Genomic DNA, 25,535 nt, shown 5'->3' with positions numbered 1-25,535 from the left:
CTCCTAGCTCTTCCTTGACGACACCAGGCACCCTCCCACCTTAGGGCCTCTATTCTTTCTGGCTGGAATGTTTCCTTCAGATATCATATGACTAGTTTTCTCACCCCTTCAGTCTTTCCTCAACTGTCACCGTCTCAATAAATCCTGCCCAGGCCCATCCCTGAAAGCACCGATCCTTTTTACACTGCTCTTTTTCTTCTTCTTAAAATATTTATTGCTTTCTAACACGCTATATAACAAACTTACTTATTGCATCTATTTCTTTTTAGTGGTCTACCCCCATCAGAATGTATGCTTATAATAGTAGGGATTTTTGTTTTGCTTACAAACTTTTCGAGTAGCTGGAACAGTTCCTGACATAGTAGGTGCTTACAAAGTATTTGCAGAAGAAAATGAATTAAGTCTTAATACATAGCATTATTACATATTACTTATAGTCCAAGCTCTGATGTGCATTGTAAATCCTTCCTCATAATAAGGTCAAATATAGATATAATGCATCTCTTTGTGCAAGGAAATGTGATAGCAAATAACAAAATCTGTGTAATCATTAGTATAAAAATATATTGGATGGCTCTTGGCCATTCTTACATCATTAAGAGCAGGAAAACAGAAGAGGAACCTTTAATGATTGGAACTGAGATATCTGGGAGAGGAGGGTGGGTGATACAAAAAGCACCTCGGTCAAACCTAAGGCTTGCAGAATACATTTTTTGAAACTACTGATAGAGAAAATTCAACTAGATGACTTCTAAGATCCTTTGCAATGCTACATTCCATATTTCTCCAGCTTCTACACAAACTCAATGAACTGTTGCCTTAAGATTTCATCTCTCATCCTTTTATTGATGACCGTCAAATCTGAATTTGCAGTCCCCTCTGAGAACCTAAATTCCTATCCTTTGTCTCTAACTGCTTCTGCACATCTCCACAAGGATGTCCCACTAGTACCTGGAACTGAGCATTTCAAAATCATACTCATCCTCATGACCCACCTACCCCTCTTTTGCCAATTACTTAGATGTTCTTCCTTCCTCCTCCAATACCTGAATCAATCTCTGGACCCTCTGTTCCTCCCTTCAAATTACCTCTCTCATGTTACCCTTTCTTTTCATTATCACTGCCATCACTTTTGGGCAGGCTGTCACTTCCTCAAACGTGGATTACTTGGACAACATCCTCACTGGTTTTCCTGTCTCCCATCGTATCTGCGCTTCCAACTCCATCAGTCCTATTATGGTCATTTGTTAATCTTCCTAAAATGGATTTAAATATTCTTCGTGCCTCAAAATCTTCCAGTGAGTCCCCACTGCCTACAGAGTAAATTTTAATTAACAATCAAACAGACAACAAACCCACAGGCTGGCATGTAAGACCTTTCATGGTCTGACCTATTCAGTCTAGTCTCTTGTCCCCCAAATTCTCTCCCTCTTTTTGTATACATCCATCCTACTGAATACTACTCTAATGCTCATTACAAGAACAGATGTTTTAAACAAAGGAAACTTGTAAGTCTAGTTTAAGTAAATGTTTTGGAATTAAGGAATAAATTTGCATGGTATTTTGGCATTTGTTACAGTGAGGAGTTCAGACATCTGCCCTGATACTAGCATCTTTTTGATATGCAAATTTATCATAATTGGGGAAGCCATTTTCACAGGTAATGAATTGCTGGTGTCATATATCCTGGTGAAAGTAAAAGCAATGTAAATCTTGAGTGGGCCACCCTATGAACTGTGCTCTCCACTTGTTTCTACAGGGAGCCGCGCAAGGTGGTCCTGCACAAAGGCTCCACTGGCCTGGGCTTCAACATCGTGGGTGGAGAAGATGGAGAAGGTATTTTTGTATCCTTCATTCTGGCTGGTGGACCAGCAGACCTGAGTGGGGAGCTCCAGAGAGGAGACCAGATCCTATCTGTGAGTATTTCTTCTTAATCTTTATTCCCTCCATGTCTGACACCATTTGAGAGAAAGTCACTACCAGTTATAACTCCAAAAGCACCTTAATTACAAAGGAAAAGTGGAGGAGAGCATTATGGCTTCAGGTGCATGTTGTAATTTAAACGGTGTTCAGGTGTTTGAAGCATGTTACTTCCCTCAGATACAGGTAAAGGTGTTAGTGTTTTCATTTAGATTTTCTGAGACATATTTGCATCCAATAGAACACTGAGAAGCATGCATTCTTTAGGTATATTACTTATTTTTCAAAATGCCAAATTTCTTTCAAAATCCATCACTGTACTCTAAAAACCGTATCTTTATGATGTATATAGTTTGTTGCACATAACTATGTAAGAATAATGTATAAAATAGTGCTATATACAATTTGGTGACATTGATAAGTGGTCGCAGCATGACCATTTACCTAAATACAAAAATTACTAGAAATGAGTTAATAAGCACTTATTTACCAGGCATTTTATAAAAGTAATTTTTAATTCCCACAATCACCCTGAAAGGTACTGCCCCATGTCCAGATGAAAAGAATAAGGTTCAGAGAGGTTAAATAACTTGTCAGAGTTAACCTAACTAAAGAGTCAGAGCTGGGATTTAAATATTCAGTTTTAATGCCCACCATCTACCTCCCCTCATCCCTCCCTCCTTCCTTCCTGCCATCCATCCTTCCTTCCATCTTGCTTTCCCTCCTCCTTTCTTCTCCAAGTCCTTTCTTCTATTTGAATATCTACTGAGTGCTTCTTTCTACTACATCAAGCTACCTCCCTGGGATAAACTCTATGATAAGTAGTTAAATCCACTGTGAGTGTTCATGCCCATACTGCAGTTTTGGCAATCATGCAAATAATAATAGAGAATTACATAAGGAGCCCAGTTCTATGGCTGAGGTTATCGTTCACAACTCAATGAAGCATTTAGTTTGTGGTTTTCATTGTATACTTAGAAAAATTTGCTTTTGCTTTGTAGCTAGAATTTTCCAAGTGACCTTATGTTTGTTAACCATCACTCCAACTCCTGCCCATGCACACGTGATTTACCTGTATAATATAGTCAGTGGACCTAAGCAAAGTGTCCAGTGGTCTGCATGCACGGCCCTGCCTTATGTGTTTCTGTGGTTCTCCCACACATGCAGGTTCCTTCTCACTCATCAACTAGCAGATGTCTGGAAAGACTGAGTATAGGATAAATAGGGTAAGGTCCCATGCCAGGCCTTTGTTCTGTCACCCAATGTCATGCCTCCAACTACTTCACCCCACCTACTTCTTCTATACTTAAATCATATATATAAGATATAACTTTAGGGCTTCCCTGGTGGCACAGTGGTTGAGAGTCCGCCTGCCGATGCAGGGGACACGGGTTTGTGCCCCGGTCCGGGAAGATCCCACATGCTGCGGAGCGGCTGGGCCCGTGAGCCATGGCCGCTGAGCCTGCGCGTCCGGAGCCTGTGCTCCACAACGGGAAAGGCCACAACAGTGAGAGGCCCACGTACCGCAAAAAAAAAAAAAAGATATAACTTAAAAGGTTTAATAAGCTATTAAACCTCATCACCCATATTTATTTACACACCTGTGTTTCCCTACAAAGTTACAAAAAACTCCCTGAAAGCAAATTCTGTATCGTTTTAATGATTTTGTATCCTCAACATTTAGCACAGTGCCTGACACATAGCAGTCTCTCAAAAATGTTTATTGATGAAAAAGTATTGAATTAAAAATAGTGATGCCTTAAAAAGTCACTATAGGGACTTCCTGGTGGTCCAGTGGTTAAGACTTCGGCTTCCAACGCAGGGGGTGCAGGTTCAATCCCTGATCAGGAAGCTAAGATCCCACATGCCTCGAGGCCAAAAACCAAAACATAAAGCAGAAGCAATATTGTAACAAATTCAATAAAAGACTTTAAAAATGGTCCACATCAAAAGAAAAAAAAAAACTTTAAAAAAAAAAGAAAGTCACTATAACCTGGGAGACTGACTCTAAAATACTTTCTAGAACATACTTCCTCCTCCTGGCTCAAAATCTGTAGACTGGGGACATCCCTGGCTGTCCAGCGGTTAAGACTCCACACTTCCACAGCAGGGGGTGCAGATTCGATACCCGGTCCAGGAACTAAGATCCCGCACACCGCACGGTGCAGCCAAAAAAAAAAAATGTAGACTGGGGGACCACTCTGTCATTTCATCACAATCAGCATTCACATTGTCATAGCACTTTCCCAGACACAAAGCACTTTCACATGCATTGATTCTGGGAATCTTCAAAGAAATCTTAAGTGTCAGGATATGTTATTATTACTCCCACTTTTCCTATCAGTGGAAGGGGATTCAGAATGGCTAAATGATTTGTCCAAAGCTCCACATCTACTGACTATGACTTTGGGCTCAAAAGCAGGTCTCTTGGGGCTTCCCTGGTGGCGCAGTGGTTGAGAGTCCGCCTGCCGATGCAGGGGACACTGGTTCGTGCCCCGGTCCGGGAAGATCCCACATGCCGCGGAGCAGCTGGGCCCGTGAGCCATGGCCCCTGAGCCTGCGCGTTCGGAGCCTGTGCTCCACAACGGGAGAGGTCACAACAGTGAGAGGCCCGCATACCACAAAAAAAAAAAAAAAAAAAGCAGGTCTCTTGACCCAAAATAAGTGTTCTTTCTCCTCACAGCACAATCTCTCTTCCAAACCTTGACAACGGTCTCATTCAGCACCGTCTTTGTACACATTACTCTGTGTGCACACCACACTCTGGAACACACAGAACTGTAATAAGCTAATATTTACATGGTGCTTTGAGTCAGACACAGTTATAGCTAATTTAATCTTATAACAACCCTGTGCCTTATTATGCTCATTTGAAGGATGCATAAACTGAGGCACAGAGAGGATATTAGACTTTTTAACTCTGTTTAAATGAGAAATCCACTAAGTCATGGGTTTTATTTGTTTTAACCTCTCTGTGTGTGGTAGAAAAAGAGATGAGCCAATAACCTTCTTATGGCTCAACAAAGAAAACTCCCAAGTATTTCTGCTTTTAGAAGTAGATGTATCCATTTAAATATTATTGCCAGGACCACAGAGTAAGCAAGGCAAACAATCAGAATTACAGTCTTCTTAGAGATTACAATTCATAGAACATAAAAATCTCTGAAGTTCAAATATCATATCCGTCTTTTATGCAAAACATTTGCAAAAATTGTTCAACAATGAAAATATCATCTGCTTTTTGCAACTGAAAAGAAAAAGGGAACATTTCTCCTCTTTAGCTTGTAAAAATTTATAAAAACTGTGGCTAGAAAGTGTCTAGTTTAAAGGCTCAGTATTGGAATTTCATTGGTTTAACACTGCAGGGAAATAATAAACAGGCTTGAGAAGCTCAAACATTATTACAATATGGAAAGAAAAATGACAGAATAGAATTATTAACAATGGAATATGGAGGATAATATTTTGCACCTACAGCCTGCACTGGACATGTAAGGACAAGTTATAACTTCCTGGAAAACACAAGAACAAAAACTCTAAACAAAAATTGAATACAGGGACTTCCCTGGCAGCACAGTGGTTAAGAATCTGCCTGCCAATGCAGGGGACACGGGTTCAAGTCCTGGTCTGGGAAGATCCCACATGCCGCGGAGCAACTAAGCCCGTGCACCACAACTACTGAGCCTGCGCTTTAGAGCTCGCAAGCCACAACTACTGAGCCCACGTGCCATAACTACTGAAGCCCACATGCCTAGAGCCCGTGCTCCACAACAAGAGAAGCCACCACAATAAGAAGCCCGTACACCGCAACAAAGAGTAGCCCTCACTCGCCACAACTAGAGAACGCCCGCGTGCAGCAACGAAGACCCAATGCAAACAAAATAAATTTTAAAATACCTTTAAAAAAAAATTCAATACATAGGGCTTCCCTGGTGGCACAGTGGTTAAGAATCTGCCTGCCAATGCAGGGGACACGGGTTCGAGCCCTGGTCCAGGAAGATCCCACATGCCACAGAGCAACTAAGCCCGTGCGCCACAACTACTGATGCCCATACACTGTAGGGGCCGCACGCCGCAACTGCTGAGCCCACGTGCTGCAACTACTGAAGCCCATGCACCTAGAGCCCGTGCTCCGCAACAAGAGAAGCCACCACAATGAGAAGCCCATGCACCACAATGCAGAGAAGCCCCCTCTCGCAGCAACTAAAAAAAAAACGAAAGCCCGTGCACAGCAACGAAGACCCAACATAACCATAAATAAGTAAATTAATTTAAATAAATAAGTTCAATACATAGATTTCTAAGTCATGTAAGATTAATTTGCAAATAAGTTATGCTATGCTAACAATAACATAGTAAGTTTAGAGAAGAGAAATAGAATCCCCAGGAAAGAGAGCTGGAGGGTAGATCGCTGCTCTCAATTGGTCTCCATAAAGAAGGAAATTGTATAATAGACAGTTACCTTTCTAATTAGGGATATAATGTTCATCCCTATTTCCCAGAATTTTTCTCCCATATAGATTATAGAACCTTTTTAGATATTTTATTAATGGCTTACTATGTGCCAGGTTCTGTACTAGGAATTGAAATCTCAAAGATGAAGGAGATAAATAGACTAATCTCAAAATGCTTACTGCCTAAAAGCAGATCCACTTGTCCTTCGGTATCCACGAGGGATTGGTTCCAGGACACCCCACTGAGAACAAAATCCACTCTGCTCAAGTCCCTTATATAAAATGGCATAGCACAATGTATACAGTCGGCCCTCCGTATCAACAGGTTTTGCATCCGTGCATTCAACCAACCGCAAATCCACGCCAACTGTATATCAATGCATCTAACATAGGTAGAGATAGAGATGGCAAACTGAGGAAAGAGAAGAAAGCACTTAGAACAGAGCATGTCACACTCTAAGTGCTCAATCAATACTATTACTACTAACTACTCTGCCTTAAGAATGTGTGTGATGTTTTTTAAAGTGTGTCAGATAACCATGTCTAAGGAAAGCCTCTTGTAGATAGTTTGAGCCATTCCTTCTTTGGGGCAGGGCTTGGACTAGATGAGCATTTCCCAGAGTTCACAGGATATTGGAACAGCAGGATTGCATTAGGTTGCTACTGAGAGAAAGGGTTCCCTAGTGAGCAGGTTTCTTCACTGAAGAGCTTTTCAAAAACATCTGTTTACCAGTGTACACTGGGAATCTCCTTAGAGGCAGATAAAGTATATGGTTTTTCCCAAACATATTTGACCACGAAACCATTACATAAGGAGCACCTCATAGGACCCCAGTAGTGGGAAATGCTTGAGTAGATATGTTTATAGTTCCCATAATTGACTGTTTTCCGACAAGATAGTCACACTCGCCTATACAGAAAAGGCAACTAGCCTTTTACTATGTTTTAAGATTATGGGCGCCATCTAGTGTTCATATATTGTCTAAACACTTTGCATGGCAACCTGAAGATGGAGGATTCCCAGGCGCCATTGCAAGGATTTATCCTGCACTTCCCCCTCCCCACCAGAGCTACAGAACTAAAGTAGTTAAGATGCTGAAAAACATCGTCACCTGAGGCCACATTCCATACACGTATTGTGAGTGATCTTTTCTCTCCAGTTTCTCCTTTATGTATTCTATCTCTCAGGGATTTATTATAGAAAGTCTTATCCAATAATTGAACCATCTCCTTGAGGTATTTGTAGAGAAGAATTTAGGGCATTCAGCATGCAATCACGTTAACTAGTACAGTAGCCTCCTCAGGCATTCTTTCTGCAGAGGGAAAGATAGAAATGCTTCTGTTATTATTTGTTTCAGTGCTTTGTTCTGAAAAAATGTATATATATGGAGCAGAGCATGCAGAAGCAATACCACTATAAAGAGATCCTTTTCTGTCTCACCAAGCAATTTTAGTCTGTTCAATCCTCAGGAGTCTAAAAAAGATCACCCTAGCTGACCCTGCAAACTCCAAAACTCACTCTTGATGGACTTTAAGTATTTAACTCACTCTGTTCCAAGATACATAGTTGGGAATATGTGTGGCCAGAAGTGAAATGTTGCAGCTGTTGCAGTGAAGGTAGAATAGGTAACTGGGAATTTTCAAACTGAAATTGAAATTGCATTGTGATTTTGAAGGAGTGAAAATGAGTCACAGTTCATCTGGGTGTTTCACTAATTTGCAGGTTTCCTTCCTATCTTCATGTTTAGAGCCATGCAGAAGGGAAGGGCTTTCTTTGTTAGATCCTTACTGTCAAGTTACTCAACTGGAATTCGAGCATTATATACACTCTTCACCATCCTGGGGTACTGGTAAAGTCACCCTTATATTGTTACCTCAAATGACAACTCTTAATCCCTTCCAGTGAAATCCAGCCCTCCTCCTGCCCACCCCGCCCCACAAACAAAGTCCCAAATTATTTCTTTTTTCTTTTAATTTATTTATTTATTTTTATTTTTGGCTGTGTTAGGTCTTTGTTTCTGTGCGAGGGCTTTCTCTAGTTGCGGCGAGAGGGGGCCACTCTTCATTGCGGTGTGCGGGCCACTGTCGCGGCCTCTCTTGTTGCAGAGCACAGGCTCCAGACGTGCAGGCTCAGTAGTTGTGGCTCACGGGCCAAGTTGCTCCGCGGCATGTGGGATCCTCCCAGACCAGGGCTCGAACCTGTGTCCCCTGCATTAGCAGGCAGATTCTCAACCACTGAGCCACCGGGGAAGCCCCCAGAATTATTTAATTCCCTGAAGTGGTCCTCTTAAAAGCTTACCAACCCCATCCCTTCCAGTGACCATGCCATATGAGCCATGTCCTTCCTCTCCAGCTCTGTCCCCAGCCCCACGGAAGATTCTTGTTTTCATTGTTTTCAGTGCTCAAGGGTTTCTGTTTAAGGGATTGTTTCTCAGTGTTCCTGAAACCTGCCTTCCAGAGAGGCTCTGAGGACTGTGCAGAGGTGAGGACAAGAGCCATCTCCCCACTCTGTGTTGCTTTGTCACCTTGTTTCCAAAAGCACAACAGCTTAAACTAGAAATCTTACAAAGTCTCTTACCTAATCAGCACATTTAGTTTCTCTCCTCTCAGCCTCAACACTTGGAGTCACTCAAACCCCAGCAAAACCTCCACCCTTCCCCCAGGGACAAGCGTCAGTCCCAGCTCTGGTTATCCTGGCCGGAGAGTGGTTTTTTGTTCTTTTGTTGTTGTTGTTTTTCTGGTTGAGCTCCACCTACTCCACCTCTCCCAACAAAAGAAGGGCAACAAGACTCACAGACCAACACAAGTTTAAACACAACAGTATATATTTCCAAACTGAGATGATTTAACATCTGCATGTGGGTTAACGGGGATTCTGCAGCTTCCCCCAAGAAAATGGGTAGACCTGTCCTTTGTAACCAAGGGCCTGTCTTATAATTTTGCTCAAAGAAACAGTATTTGCTGAAGGGAATACTGAACACCTTTCGCTTAAAAGACATTAGACAGGTCAGGGGTTGGGGGGGGTAATAAATTGGGAATTTGGAATTAACAGATACACACTACTAAATATAAAATAGATAAACAAAGACCTATTGTAGAGCACAGGGAACTATATTCAATATCTTGTAATAACCTATAACAGAAAAGAATCTGAAAAATATATATATGTATACATAAAATTGAATCACTGCTGTACACTTGAAACATTGTAAACAACTATAGTTCAATTAAAAAAAAAACATTAGACAATATACAATTTTTGTGTGTCTCCACATTGCCCCCTGCTTCTCATCAAGGTTTTGGAAAATTCAGAGCCCTGTATCAGCCAGGGCACCCTATTAAACAACTTGTAAGTGAAATCTAACCAAGTGGAATTGATGATGTTTTTGAAAAGATGAAGACTTCTTGCCTTAACCCTGACCAGTTAAATTCAGGTTGCTGGCCCAGAAACCACGCGGAGGCTGCCTCCCCAAACCTCTGTGCCTGGTCCAGGCATTGCTCTCTCCGCTGACCCCCATTCTGTCTAGATTCGCTGACTCTCTGACTCTGGCACTCGCCTCTCAATTTTGAAGCCCACTCAGACATCTCCCCACCTTACTGGATTTGTCTTCCCGCCCAACTCGGAGCCCACACCTCAAATAAACCCAGTGAAGTACGGCCAGTGAAGAGACTTTTCCTCAGCCTCAGCTTCAGAGCCCCACCATCGAGGCTGACCCCTGGCCCGCTCACCAGAGGGCAGGGATTCAGCAGGGCCAACTGCAGCCCTATAAATCCTTTTTTCATATAGACTGTCCAGGATACACACACACATCCCCCATCACATACAAACTTCCAGACTTTGGGAAGAGTGAGCCTTTCAGAAAGCATATGTGATCGTGTTGTTTCTCTCCTTAAACTTTCAGTGGCTTTCTGTTGTTTGAAGATAAAATCCAAAATTCTTGATATGGCCTACAAAATTTCACGGGGTCTGGCCCTTGCTTACCTCGCTGGCCTCTTCCCTACTCTCACTTTCACCCCGACCACCCTGGCTTTTTCTTTCCCTCCCGTCACGTTCAAAATATTTAGCTACTTGGCACATACAACTTCACAGCAGCCCATACGATGAAGGACCACAGTGCCCCAGCTGCCGGATTGTGGGGAGATGGGGTCCTCTAGGCATCACAGTTGTGGGTCACTCAAGAGGACTCAGGATAGCACTTCTCTACAGACAATCCACACAGAAGTGTTTCCTTGTTTTAACAAAAGGAATGGACAGGTTGATATATGTGGGACTTCTTCCACGGGCCTGTGCATGTACTGAATTTTCTCTGCAGAGGAACTTAGAGGGAACCCAAGGCCTTCTAGTACCTAAAAGGGACCAGAGAACTCATGGAGTGCCCCAGGCTACACTTAAGAAGCATCCCTATTTTCTGACATAGAATCTGGCTGGTAATACCTGTCAAATGAATAAATTCAATAAACTTTATGGAAATAGAAGGGAAGCAAATGTAACATGCTATTTTCTGGTACATTCCTTAAGTACTGCTTATTCAATGTCATTAGCACTGTATTTATTTATTTATTTATTTATTTATTTATTTCACAACTTGTAGACATGCTGCAAAAATAGTACATCGGGAAACGTAAAGTCAGACCTCTAATAGATAACCCACAGGACAACTACTCAAGGACTCAGCTTTAAGCAGCCTTCAAAAGTCTGAAATTCAGTTCAGTGATACCAATTCCAGCTTTTCTCAAAGTGATATTTCTATATAATACCAGATCTGTGAAATGCTCTATGAAAAAAGAAAGGTTCATGATCAAATAAAGGATCTGAGAATCTCTACAGCAATAAAGAAATGTTGTCAAAGCATTTTCTAACCTTACTTAACAATCTTTTTCCCCCTGGAATATGAGGTACTACCTAACTGGACATACTTTTAGAAATTCTGCCTTAAACTAAACTCCGGAAAAACGCACGCAGGTGTTTTATTTGGGAGAAGTAACATTTTCACATTAAAATATCATTTGCAGAGCTCAGGGGATGGGGTAGGAAGAGCACAAACCAAAAACCTAAGGCAGAGGAACTATCCTCCTCAATCTAGAAGGATCTTCCTCAAACAGTAGTGCAAATCAGAGGGGGCATGTGAAACATTAGATAAGGAGTATCCTGTACATACAATTTATTAACCTATTTGCATAAAACCAATCCACAGACATTTCCTAAGCATCCACTAAGCAGCGAAAACTACTAGGCAAAAAAAAATAATTGTGTCCTTAGCGAACATATAGCCTCACAAGGGGAGACAGGCACATAAATAGGTTATTTCCACAATAACATGGAAAGTGTTAATGGTAAATTCAGGGGATCACATGGGCACCAAGGAGAGGCTGTCATTAGCCCAGCCTGGGAAATGTGGGAAGGCTTCTGGAGGAAAAGCTTCCCAAAAAAGACTCCGAGGAAGCAGGAACAGTGGAGAATTAGGAAGAAAATGCTTCATGTTTTTGAGTATCTGCTTAGCACCAAGTATTATGATTTCACTGAATCCTAACAATAACCTTGTTGGGTTGAAGGCTCAGAGAAATTCAGTAATTTGCCCAAAATCACACAGATAATCAGCAATGACAGTGGCATTTGAACGACCATTGCTTCTGATTTCAAAGCTATGCTCTTTCCGCAATGCCAGCCTTCGGAAAGAAAATTTAACTTGGCAGTTTGCTTATGTCTAAGGCTGTCCGCACTCTGTAAGTCCAGTTAGTGAGGAAAATATAAATGCCTGAAATAATAAACTGTTTACAAGGAGAAATGTGAGCCACCATAGGAAGCCATCATACACAGAGATTCTAAAATTGAGGAGACTTAAAAGCAACATCTAGATCCTCCAAAGCTTCCCCTGAGGGCAGGGACTGTGTTTTAGTATCTCTGCGTCCCATTGATTAATACAGAACCCAGCTACCCGGCAAATGTTAATGAATGAATGAAAGAAGACATTCATTCATTAACTTCTCTGAAGGCAACTAGGAATCCTAGGGCTCTTCTCAGTTGTATTCATCTGAACTCTTGGCCTAAAGAACCACTCTCTCCTGAAGACTCAGAATATCTTAGTGCTTTTAGCTTTCCGGCCAACAGAACGTATTTTCCAAATCAGACAGATTCTTTCCTAATTGACTAGTAGGAACTCCCACAGATCAGACAAATATTAAATATTCTATTACATACTAAATGCTAAATACATGATGTTTGCTTAAAACTCTGTTTATAATATATACTCTTCTTCCCAAAAGATGTTTAGGTGATAAAGAGTCCCTATACAAGTCTCGAAGGGTGAACTAAAACGCGATCCTGAGTCTTTTCCACATAAACATTGAAAATGCTCTATCACAGGTGACCCCTGACAAAGGGGGATCCTTGCAGAGACATCTCAGGTTGTGAGGAAGGAGTAATCCTCGTCTGCAAGTAGACTGATTTTTTAACTCCTATTTGGTTTTGCCTCTAACCTATTTTGCTAGCTAAGCCCTGATAACCCTTGCATTTGCATCACCATTTCTATGTATCAAGTCCCTTCCTATGAACGTTATCTCATTTGATTCTCATAGAATCCAGGATAGGTAGGAAGATGACCACCTTGCCATTTTATACAGCAGGAAACTGAAGAGATCAGTGATTTTCTAACTTAAAGCCTGTTAGCCACCAGGCATAGGTCTCCTTCTGTCACAATCAGCTTCCTTGCTTATCATGCTGACTGTTCTAGCGATGTGCCTGATGGGAGCTCGGATGCTGGATTTACCTGCCAGAGTTCTGAACTCCAGACGACAGATATCTGGGTGACTTAAATGAAAAGGAATTTATTAGAGAAATAACAGATAGCTCACTGAATCCCAGGAAGGCTGGGGAACCCAGCTCAGAAGCCAGGAAGGAAATTCTGCTGACGTCAGTCTTTTAAGGATGCTGCTCTCGAGGTCATTACCACAGGCCACTTACAACCAGGCCACACTGCTGGAGGTGCTGTGAAAAAATCTCTCTCTCCATGGATCTTACACTTTAATGTGGTGATTCTAAGTTCCCAGCAGGAATATCTGCTTGGCCTGCCGTCACTCTCGCTGTGCCCTTCCACCTTTCTAATGGGGGATAAGGCTGTGCCTCCTGCCTGTCTTGGATTGCCCCCCAAAAAAGAAGGCTATTTGGGCACTGAGCAGCTAAATGATAAAGGTCCATTAGAGATCGTTTGGCTCACTGACTTCTATACGAGGAATTGTTTAGATCTAAGATCTTGAGACTCATAATAGTTGCTTAAACAGTAGAAATGATTTCCAGAGAGAGGCCTCCTTTGGGAAGGGCCTCGGCCTGCATTTGTGCAGCTGGCAGTGCCTTGCCTAACTGTGCTCATCTAAGCACGCCAACAAGAGATTCAGGCAAGGACAGGATATCATGAAGACTTCTTTCTAATGGTGATTTTCTGTTTCCAGCACATTGTGTCCCAAAGTAATTAAAAATGTCTTCCTGAGATTAAGGGATTTACAGACCAATGTACTTTGTCTTAAAAAGTCCCTATTGCTCTATTAAAGAGCTACAGACACCTTCCAATAAATGAAGAAATAAATCATCAGTTCTTTTGTAGTGAATCCACATTTTGGTCTTTGAGAAAAATGAGGATCAAATCAGATGGAGCATGGTGCCCAGTTTGATTATTCTTACTTTGGTTGGGAAAGAAAAAACAGAGAAAATTATAGAGAAAATATATAAGGAAAATATATGTAGTCCTACCCTGGACAAGACACAGCGCCATGGGTTAGAGGTATAGTGGTGAATATGATAGGCCCCATTCTTACCCTCGTGGAGTTTGCAAATTTGAGTTCTAAATGTGCTACCGAAGGGGAGCCACAGGTGCTGGGGAGCGCACACGGGGACCTCACCTAGACCAGGGGACCAGAAAGATGTCTCAGAAGAAGTGATATCTTACCTCAGCCTTGAAAGATGTAGAAAGGATAGCCAGACCAGGCGGGCTGGGCGAGGAAGGAAAAGTGAAGCCGGAGATCAGCCTGTCCACTGGCCCAGAAGCCAGGGAAAGCGCACTGTGTGTAAGGTGGGTCGGATATAGAGAGTGAGAGGGAATTTAAAGAGAGGTGAGATTAGAGAGGAAGGAGGCCCCTCATACACCTTCTAAAGCCTTAAAAGGGGATGAAGATTAAAGGGCAGCAGAAAACTGTGGAAAGGTTTTAAGCAGGGTAAAGGTTCTGGTCACCGATTTCCACCTGCAGATATGTGTATGGGTGGGAGGGGGCGTTCCCCACCCCACAAGCAATCTTTTTACACCAACCCCACTCTATTACTTCAGAAGCAAGTTGCAAGTCCAGGTCGTCACCTGTGTTTCTGACCATCTGATGGCTCACCTGTAGATTGAAGATTCCAACGACCCCTTCCTTGGGTTCAATTAATTTGCTATAACAGCTCACAGAACTCAGAGAAACATTGTACTGACTAGATCGCCAGTTTATTATAAAAGGCTATAGCGCAGGGAAAGCCAGATGGAAGAGATGCACAGGGCAAGACGTGGGGAAACATACAGAGCTTCCATGATCTCTCCAGGCACAGCACTCCCCACATGTTCAACCACCCTGAACTCTCCAAACCTCTCTTTTTAACTTTTCACGGAGGCCCCATTACGTAGGCATAATTGACTGTATCTCCAGCCGTGGGTGATTAACTCATCCTCTAGTTCCTCTCCTCTCCCAGGAGGACTTGGGGGGTAGGACTGAAAGTTCCAACAGGGTTGGTTCTCCTGGCAACCAGCCCCCACCCTTAGGTGGACTCCTAAAGTCACCTCATTAACATAACAAAAGACACCTTTGTCTCTCTGCCCTCACTTTGGGAAATTCCAAGGGTTTTAGGAGCTCTGTGCCAGAAACAGGAACAAAGACCAAATGTATATTTCTTATAATAAATCACAGTATCACACAGGGAAATAGCACGATTAGAGTTGATAGAATTTGTAAGGCTGGTGTGGAAGGTGAAAAAAAATAACTAACTTAGAAGTCAGGCAGACCTAGGGTCCAGCCCTAGTGTCACCTTTTACTAACTGTGGCCTTGATCAAGTTATTTAAGTTGTCTGAGTCTCAGAATTTTACCCTGTAGGATAACAGAAATCAGAACGGGTGAAGTACTTCCCACCTAGGAAGTGCACAATAAATCTCTCTTACCCCTTCTCCCTTCTCACACTAAATTCAAAGTCATTTCTCCAGGACTGATCACAAGAGGCCTGCTGAATTAGTCTCTTGGGAGAATCCAGGAAAGATTTCCAGGAAAATTAATAGTGGGTTGTATTTTGAAGACAAAGAGGAATTAGTCATTTGAAGAGAAAACCATCTATTCCCAATTACAAGCAAACCTAGCTGTAGTTAAGCTGAGGGTTTCCACTGCAATGCCCAGGCCACATTCTTCCTACCCCGACTTGCTCTACTTAATGTCATCTCATCATAATTTTCTATGTTGAAAAGCTCTAAAGGCACAAGGGAGAGAATTCTATTTACTTTTCTGCCAATTAAGATGCACTTATGAAAAAAAAAAAAGATGCACTTATGCATGGCCTTCTATGGGCCTAGGGTTGTACAGAACATACACGAGCATGAGTACACACATGCATGCACACACACATACACATGCGTCCCTACTTCACAGCTTTAGAAAGTGGTTATGTAACGATTAGTGTGATCCACTCTAAAAGAAGTGCAGAATCAGCTCTACAAAGAGGACGCTCATGGAGGACTATGGCAGAGGGGCCTGCAGTCAGGCAGATGGGAAGGGATTCAAGGACAGGATTTCCTGGGCGAGCCTCCTTTCAGAGCTTTCCCTCTCTCTCCTTCCTCTACCATAAACAGGCATAGGTCCTAAAGGTGTTGGTGCCCCACTGTACTGTGGTTCTTCCGCTAATGAAGTCCCTAGCACAGAGTAGGTAAATTATTTATTCTCATGTCGATTTCTTCCAAACAAATCCCAAGAACTTCTTCAGGGCAGGGACTATGGCCCCAGTGCCCCAAACCCCAGGCTGCTCAAGAACGTTTGTTACCATGAATTAAGGAAGCAGGCATTTCAGTTGGAAGGAACAGTATAGGCAAAGGCACAGAGGCTGGGTGTGAGCTCTTCCAGTGGGTGTTTGGAAGGGGGCTGGGCATGGAAAAACAGGAAAAGCCTTTCCTTCTCATTGTTTTGGGGTGTGAGCAGCTATGCATGGTTCCTCAACAGGTAACCACGGCTTGGAAGTGGCAAGCTGTAGATGGGAGAACAGGGCACAATTAAGACCAAAGTAAACACATAAAAATGAGAACAGGCACATATTTACTGACGTACAGCCATTTGCACAAGATGGAGTTGAGAAAGGATGACCTTGAAAATCAGGCAGGCTTGAATTCAAATCTCAAATCCACTACTTCCCAGCTGTGTGAGTTTGATAAGGTTAATCTCTTAGGACACTAATTTCCTTATCTGTTAATTGGGGATGGTGACACCTATCAGCCTTATTGTGAGCATTAAATAAAATAGTATATATAAGCCATTGGCACAGTGCCTAATGAGGACTAACCATTCATTTATTCATTCATGCAACAAATTTTTACAGCAGCCATTACACGCAAGGCACTAGGAATATAAGTGCCAAAAAAAAAAAAAGAAAGAAAGAAAGAACTGCTGCTTCATGGTGCTTACATTCTGGTGGGAAAAACAAACAATATATATATTTTTAAGTAATGGATAATGAAATTATATAATTTATTAGGAGGTGACGAAAAACCAATAGAGTAATGCAACGTAAATTTGAGGTGCTAGGAGACGAGTTGAACATTTAAATAAGGTGGTCAGTGTAGATCTCACTGAGAAGGTGACATTTTAGCAAAGAGTAAAGGAAAGGAAAGTGGGCCATGCAGAGCTCTGAGATAGTTCCAGAGGGAAGAGCTCTAAGTCAGGTGCGTGCCTTGTGTATTTGAGGGAGAGGAGGGAAGTGGGAGGTGAGGACAGAGAAGTGATGGGTGGGTCACAGACAGCACAGCCTCGTAGGCCTCTGTAAGAGCTTTGCTTTCCTCTGAGAGAAGGAAGAGCCAAGGGAGGATTATAAGCAGAGTGATAGGACATGATTTCACTTACATTGTAAGAGCATCACTCTGGCCACAGTGTTGACAAGACACTATCAAGGGACAAAGCTGGAAGCAGGAGGCAAGCTAGGAATCTACCTGGATAATCTGCATTAGAGAATATGAAGGATGGGACAGCTGTGGTGGAAATGGAGGGAGCGAGGGATGGTTCTGGATATGTTTAGAAGGGGCAGTTAACAGATTTCCTAGAAGATTGGATGTGGGGTAAAAGAGAAAGGAAGAGGTGAAGGATGACTCCAAGGTTTTCTACCTGAAAATCAGATAAGCAGAGACACTATTAGTTGAGACAGGGATGCTCCTACAGGTGAAGCAGGCAACAAAGGCAGACAGACTGAGCCCTGGAGTGCGTTAAGGTCCTCCTCAGAGAGAAGAGGAAGAACCAACAAAGGGAACTAAGAGTAGCAACCAGTAACGTAGGAGGAAAGCAAGTAGGACTCTGGGAGCTAAAAAGAGAAAGTATTTCCAGAGAGTGGCATCAACTGCTTTAAATGTTGGTGAGTCCTGTAAGATGGGAACTGAAAATTAACTGCTGAATTTAATAACATGGAACTTACTGATCAAATGAAAAAGCAGTTTCTGTAGTGTAATGGGGTGAGATCTGTATAAAGTGGATTTCTAAGATAATGAAAGGAGAGAAATTAATGACAATGAGTACAGATATCTCCTTTGAGTTTTGCTAAAAAGGGGAATGAAATAGGATGGCCACTAGAGGGTAGAGTTTGGTTTTATCAATAGAACAATGTTTATATGTTGGTGGAAATGATCTACTAGAGGGGGAAAACTAGTGTTTTATTTATCAATTTTTATTTATTTATTTAGAGAAAGACGGAGGGAGGGGAGGAGGTGGAAAATACTTCACGTACATGACTGCAATTCTTATTTTTTAATTCTTTGATTTATTAAATATCTCCTATGATCCATTTTATTTATTGCTACGTTCCCAGAGCATGAACAGGGCCTGGCACATTGTAGGTGCTCAATAATGACAGCATGACTATCAAGTAGTATGCTAGGTGCTCTAGGGAAGAGAGAGACGAATAAGACATTGATCCCACCCTCACGGGGTTATAACCTAGTGGAGAAATAGGACATGAACATGGTTATAATGCATGACCAATGTGATAGAAAAGATCACATTATTTTAGTCTTCTCACCCTGCTATTTTGTTATTTTATATCAATAATAATAAGTTCTGGGGCTTCCCTGGTGGCGCAGTGGTTGAGAGTCTGCCTGCCGATGCAGGGGACGTGGGTTCGTGCCCCGGTCCGGGAAGATCCCACATGCTGCGGAGCGGCTGGGCCCGTGAGCCATGGCCGCTGAACCTGCGCGTCCGGAGCCTGTGCTCCGCAACGGAAGAGGCCACAACAGTGAGAGGCCCGCGTACCGCAAATAATAATAATAATAAGTTCCTTGATATCAGGTATCACCTTGTCTTATTGCCAATCATCATGAGTACCACTCCCACGACCACCACAATTCACTTCACCACATACAATGACCATCCTCAATGACTGACAAATGAAAAGAGTCAGTGAGCACCCCATCAGCCGCATTCTGCCCGGGTATAAGCTACTTCTCTCTTTCTACCACCCCAAATTCCCAAGGGAGGCTTTGGCCCTTGCTCTTCCTCCTAACTTCTGCCCAGGTTCAGAGCAACTACACTACTTGAAGCAGAAGAAATCATAGGTCAAATCACTAACCCCCAAGCTACTGTGTAGATCAGGGGACCCACGTGACTCATGCAGGGTGCTGGAAGGGAAAGGAGAGGCACATGCAGCACAGGGATAGGACCCCTCTGAGACCCATATAAAGATCATGACATGCCCAGCTTTAGGAATAAAGAGTTAAATAGCAGGATCTTCGCCCTCCAGGGAGATCAGAGCAAGGAAGATGAAGACAGATCCTTAAATAAGACCATATTAAGGGGCATAAGGAACTTGGATAAGTTTACGACGGAAATGAAGAGACTCTTGGGCTGGAGAAGGGAATAAAACCAGACAGATGCGACAACAGCTCCACATGATAAAAACTGTTTACCTGCAGAAAATCCTATCTCACATTATCCCCATGAAAATTCCCATTTTGGAAGAGGGGGAACCCCTTCAGAGTATTCATCCTCTGAAATTATGTCTAAAAACTGAATGCTGGGCTTCCCTGGTGGCGCAGTGGTTGAGAGTCCGCCTGCTGATGCAGGGGACACGGGTTCGTGCCCCGGTCCGGGAAGATCCCACATGCCGCGGAGCGGGTAGGCCCGTGAGCCATGGCCGCTGAGACTGCGCGTCCGGAGCCTGTGCTCCGCAATGGGAGAGGCCAGAACAGTGAGAGGCCCGTGTACCACAAAAAAATAAAAAAAATTAAAAAACTGAACGCTGAGAATTGCTAAAACCAAAATTTCTAACATATATAGTAGATGCTTAGAGCATGCTTTTAATTATATATATAAATATTATAAATATTATATATTCTGATATATATATATATACATCAGAAAGGAAAGAATGAGGATTATATTTGAAGCCATAGCCTGATTATCCTTTCTAAATGACATTTTAATTATTAAGATCAAATTGCAAGTAGAGAAGTGGGATAGAGACTGGTCTGGTGAAAACCGCGCAAGGTGCCTGAGATGATCACCAGGTGAACTAGTTATTCCAATTAAGAGCTTCAAGAGTTCAGAGGAGGGAGAAATTTATTGAATATGGAGGAAGCTGAATGAAAGGGCCTACAGAAGGCCCTTAGGTAGGACTCAGATACAGGGAGAGCAGGCCTCCCACCTCCTCCCAACCCTTGTATCTCCACAGCTCTTCAATGACATCCTGTGTTCTCCTTTTGATCTTGGATGGTTTTCATGAATATTTTCCCCAACAGACTGTGAGTTCCTTGAGGACAGAGGTGTGGCTGGATTATAACTGCCTCCCAGGGCCTACCCAGTGCTAGGCACTCAGAGGTGTTTGTAAGTGGTGAATAAATTAGCAAATGAAAGAACTTGAAGAAGGCTTCCCTAAGCGGAAGGGAAAGCCTTTAAAGGTTTATTCCAAAATTTTCCCTGAAAGGCTCAGATGATTTTTTTTAAGTTGCCTATGCTATCCATGATCCAACATATTACCTCAGTTTTCCAGTTGAAGTGTTTTTTGAGAACGAGAAAGCCAAGATGCAAAGCTTACAAGAGAATGACTGAAGTGTGGATCGGCGGATGGTATCCCAGGAGTAGCATTTTTTTTTTTTTCTGGAAGAAGCTCTTCCTATACTGTATTTTGCTGTGCTTTTGGAATGTCAGGACCCACCTGCACATCAGCAAGCCAATAAAAAAAGAAAATACCCCCTTCTTCAGTCCCCAGGTTTACATAAGTATCCGCTCCTGGAGAAATGACCTCCAGGGATTCCTCTCATTGGGAACATCCACTCTCTTGTCCTGAGAGCCTCAAAAGACAAGACAAATCACTCTGAAAGCCAGAGAAGTTGAATACTGCCTTCAAAGTGATAAAGTTAAATGGAAAATTGGGTATTTAGCTGCTCTTTTCTTATACATTCTCCCAGTTATTTTCATATACTGTGCCATACGAACTTAGTACTCCAAGACAGAGTAAACAGAACATTGCAACTGGCGTTATTCCCTGAGAATCCACAAGATGGCAGTAATAGATTTTGCATAGAACTAACTGTATACAGTGGTGTCTGGCCTGTGTGCCGAGTTTTCGTACTGTGGATTGTATTTGGATTAAAACTGGTTGTCATCCTAACGCTAGGCTTTTAAAATATAATTCAGAGAATAAACAGTAAATTAAGATCTGAAAGAAAAATTTTTCACTTCGTTGCCTTTTTTTTCTATTTTTTTATATTATGAGAGTCCCATTTTTTTTTTTAAGTTACAGAGCTAAGAATCAGCCAGGAGCCCTAAGAGCTAAGACTGCTTGAGAAAAGCTCAAAATGAAAAATGTTGCTCCTTCCTGAACATAGACTGATCGATGATTCTCTTGCTTGAAGGAAAGAAAAAGAGGGGTCAGTGAAGGGCCTAGTTAATCTTCCATATAATTTAATTGCTTGTTATTTCTCTGTTCAAAATCTACCCTGGAGGGAACAGTGCCTGATGGACCATGCTGAAAATGATGTTGTGATCCAAACTACAAAACCATTTATTGCCTATATCTCTTGTGTTTTGTGTGCAACAGAAACTGCACTAAACTATGACCTTTTTTTTCATGTATTTTTATTATTCTACTCACAGATTTGTGATAGAATTCAGGAGAGTAGAAACTACATTTTTCTTTCATTTCTTTAATCTGCCTCCATGTTTAGCATATATGGACATGAGGTAGTTGTCCCAGAGTTGCAAACCTCACAGGAAAGCACACTTTCTGTATCAAGCATAAATGACATGCTGTAGCATAAACAACATCTCCTTTGTGTAGTAGACAGTACCACTAAGTTCAAAAAGATGGCCGTGAGTTCACATCAAACATGAAGCATTTTTAAATGGGCATCAGATATCTCTGGTTTAAAGTCCTTTGGGCATTCTCCCATGCTGCCCAGATTTCTCTTTTTCCCCCCTTCCTGACCTCTCTTCTCTAATCTCTTATTACCTTCTGATTCATGGTCATTTCTCATTAAAAATACAGCTATTATTTTTCCTTGCTTGTAAGAGACTCTCATTTCACCTCAGATAGCTCATCATTGCATTTTCTAAACTTCTTTTTTTCCCTGAGAAAAAAATCTGCTAACGAGCCATTAAGGTAATATATTTTTCATTCCCTTACCAACATTTACTTAAATCTTCTGTTAGGAAATAGGATATCCCACTCTGTTCATTTATATACCCATCCCTGTCTACAACAAACTTGATAGAGGTTTTCAGGGCCTGCATTCTCTTGCTATGCAGGATGCAGTGATGACTAAGCCATGTGTCATGTCCTCAAGATGCATGTAGTCTAGAAGTGAGTAGGTCCACACAGAGTTATGCCATAAGAAAAGTACAGAGAGACAATGGAGTTCAAGAGAAGAGGCTAAACCTGACCCAGTGATCTGGGGAGGATTCGTGCTCTCCTCAGAAATGAGAAGACCGCCCAGATCCTCCCCACAAGTCAAAGATAAACCATCTTTTCATTAGGCCACAAACGAAGAGCATGAAGTCTGATGCAGAAGTGAAAAGCTAGGGGTGCTCAGGAATTCTGAACAATCCGAGTCAACAAGACAGGAGATAACAGGAGACTCGTCAGGTCTCTGACCTGGGCTAAGGAATCTGAACACTGGACTATGGTGGGAAAAGCAAACAGTTCCCAGGGGTAGCCACACGATGCAACCTGACCAATTCCTGACCTGACCACCCACTCCCTCAAAGCTCTGTGAAGTGAAAGGAGGGAAATTCGTGATGTCTGAAGTCCCTTCCAGCTCCAACATTTTAGGAACATATGTGTTGGAGAAACTTTGGATGATAAAAAGAGGCACTGAAGGTTTCAAACAATTTATGACTAATAACTAAAGATTTCCCTTTAAATAATAAAATGTTTCTTAAAACTAAAATAAAAATTGAAGGCATGGATCAGGAAACTTGCACAAGCCTCTTAAATAGCCTCATCCACCAGAGGTCAGACAGCAGAAGCAAGAAGAACTACAACCCTGCAGCCTGTGGAACAAAAACCACATTCACAGAAAGATAGACAAGATGAAAAGGCAGAGGGCTATGTACCAGATGAAGGAACAAGATAAAACCCCAGAAAAACAACTAAATGAAGTGGAGATAGGCAACCTTCCAGAAAAAGAATTTAGAAAAATGAGAGTGAAGATGATCCAGGACCTCGGAAAAAGAATGAAGGTAAAGATCAAGAAGATGCAAGAAATGTTTGACAAAGACCTAGAAGAATTAAAGAACAAACAAACAGAGATGAACAATACAATAACTGAATTGAAAAATACACTAGAAGGAATCAATAGCAGAATAACTAAGGCAGAAGAACGGATACGTGACCTGGAAGACAGAATGGTGGAAAGCACTGCTGCGGAACAGAATAAAGAAAACAGAATGAAAAGAAATGAAGACAGCCTAAGAGACCTCTGGGACAACATTAAATGCAACAACATTCAGACTGTAGGAGTCCCAGAAGGAGGAGAAGGAGAGAAAGGACCCAAGAAAATATGTGAAGAGATTATAGTCGAAAACTTCCCTAACATGGGAAAAGAAATAGCCACCCAAGTCCAGGAAGCACAGAGAGTCCCATACAGGATAAATCCAAGGAGAAACACACCGAGATACACAGTAATCAAATTGGCAAAAATTAAAGACGAAGAAAAATTATTGAAAGCAGCAAGGGAAAAACAACAAATAACATACAAGGGAACTCCCATAAGGTTAACAGCTGATTTCTCAGGAGAAACTCTACAAGCCAGAAGGGAGTAGCATGATATACTTAAAGTGATGAAAGGGAAGAAACGACAACCAAGATTACTCTACCCTGCAAGGAGCTCATTCAGATTTGAATGAGAAATCAAAAGCTTTACAGACAAGCAAAAGCTAAGAGAATTCAGCACCATCAAACCAGCTCTAAAACAAATGTTAAAGGAACTTCTCTAAGTGGGAAACACAAGAGAAGAAAAGGACCTACAAAAGCAAACCAAAACAATTAAGAAAATGGTAATAAGAACATACGTATCAGTAATTACCTTAAACCTGAATGGATTAAATGCTCCAACCAAAAGACACAGGCTTGCTGAATGGATACAAAAACAAGACCCATGTATATGTTGTCTACAAGAGACCCACTTCAGACCTAGGGACACATACAGTCTGAAAGTGAGGGAATGGGAAAAGATATTCCATGCAAGTGGAGATCAAAAGAAAGCTGGAGTAGCAATACTCATATCAGATAAAACAGACTTTAAAATAAAGAATGTTACAAGAGACAAGGAAGGACATGACATAATGATCAAGGGATCAATCCAAGAAGACGATATAACAATTATAAATATATATGCACCCAACACAGGAGCACCTCAATACATAAGGCAACTGCTAACAGCTATAAAAGAGGAAATCTACAGTAACACAATAATTGTGGGGGACTTTAACACCTCATATACACCAATGGACAGATTATCCAAACAGAAAATTAATAAGGAAACACAAGCTTTAAATGGCACAACAGACCAGATAGATTTAATTGATATTTATAGGACATTCCATCCAAAAACAGATTACACTTGCTTCTCAAGTGCGTGCGGAACATTCTCCGGGATAGATCACATCTTGGGCCACAAATCAAGCCTCAGTAAATTTAAGAAAACTGAAATCTTATCAGGCATCTTTTCTGACCACAACACTATGAGATCAGAAATGAATTACAGGGAAAAACACGTAAAAAACACAAACACATGGAGGCTAAACAATATGTTACTAAACAACCAAGAGATCACTGAAGAAATCAAAGAGGAAATCAAAAAATACCTAGAGACAAATGACAATGGAAACATGACAATCCAAAACCTATGGGATACAGCAAAAGCAGTTCTAAGAGGGAACCTTATAGCTACACAAGCCTACCTCAAGAAACAAGAAAAATCTCAAATAAACAATCTAACGTTACACCTAAAGGAATTAGAGAAAGAAGAACAAACAAAACCCAAAGTTAGTATAAGGAAAGAAATCATAAAGATCAGAGCAGAAAGAAATGAAATAGAAACAAAGAAAACAATAGCAAAAATCAATAAAACTAAAAACTAGTTCTTTTTGAAGATAAACAAAATTGATAAACCATTAGTCAGACTCATCAAGAAAAAGAGGAAGAGGACTGAAATCAATAAAATTAGAAATGAAAAAGGAGAAGTTACAACAGACACCGCAGAAATACAAAGCATCCTAAGAGACTAATAGAAGCAACTCTATGCCAATAAAATGGACAACCTGGAAGAAATGGACAAATTCTTAGAAAGGTATAACCTTCCAAGACTGAACTAGGAAGAAATAGAATATATGAACAGACCAATCACAAACACTGAAATTGAAACTGTGATTTAAAATCTTCCAACAAACAAAAGTCCAGGACCAGATGG

General features: G+C 41.7%; 1 protein-coding gene across 2 annotated transcripts in view; it reads left to right on the top strand.

The window, feature by feature from the left end:
* The window catches only part of DLG2 (discs large MAGUK scaffold protein 2), a 534,199-nt gene that overhangs the window by 162,289 nt on the left and 346,375 nt on the right, over window positions 1-25,535 (top strand). For both annotated transcript variants that reach the window (XM_027083549.1, XM_027083548.1), the window contains one exon: window positions 1,760-1,916. In XM_027083549.1, coding sequence (XP_026939350.1) covers window positions 1,760-1,916 — 157 coding nt within the window. The remainder of the gene's footprint in view (window positions 1-1,759; window positions 1,917-25,535) is intronic.

The sequence above is a fragment of the Aethalodelphis obliquidens genome, unplaced genomic scaffold (genome assembly GCF_003676395.1).
Source record: "Aethalodelphis obliquidens isolate GAN/ISIS:26980383/991018 unplaced genomic scaffold, ASM367639v1 scaffold50, whole genome shotgun sequence".
Classification (NCBI taxonomy): domain Eukaryota; kingdom Metazoa; phylum Chordata; class Mammalia; order Artiodactyla; family Delphinidae; genus Aethalodelphis; species Aethalodelphis obliquidens.
Note: the sequence above shows the minus strand (reverse complement) of the source record. Positions and strands in the feature narration are given on the sequence as shown.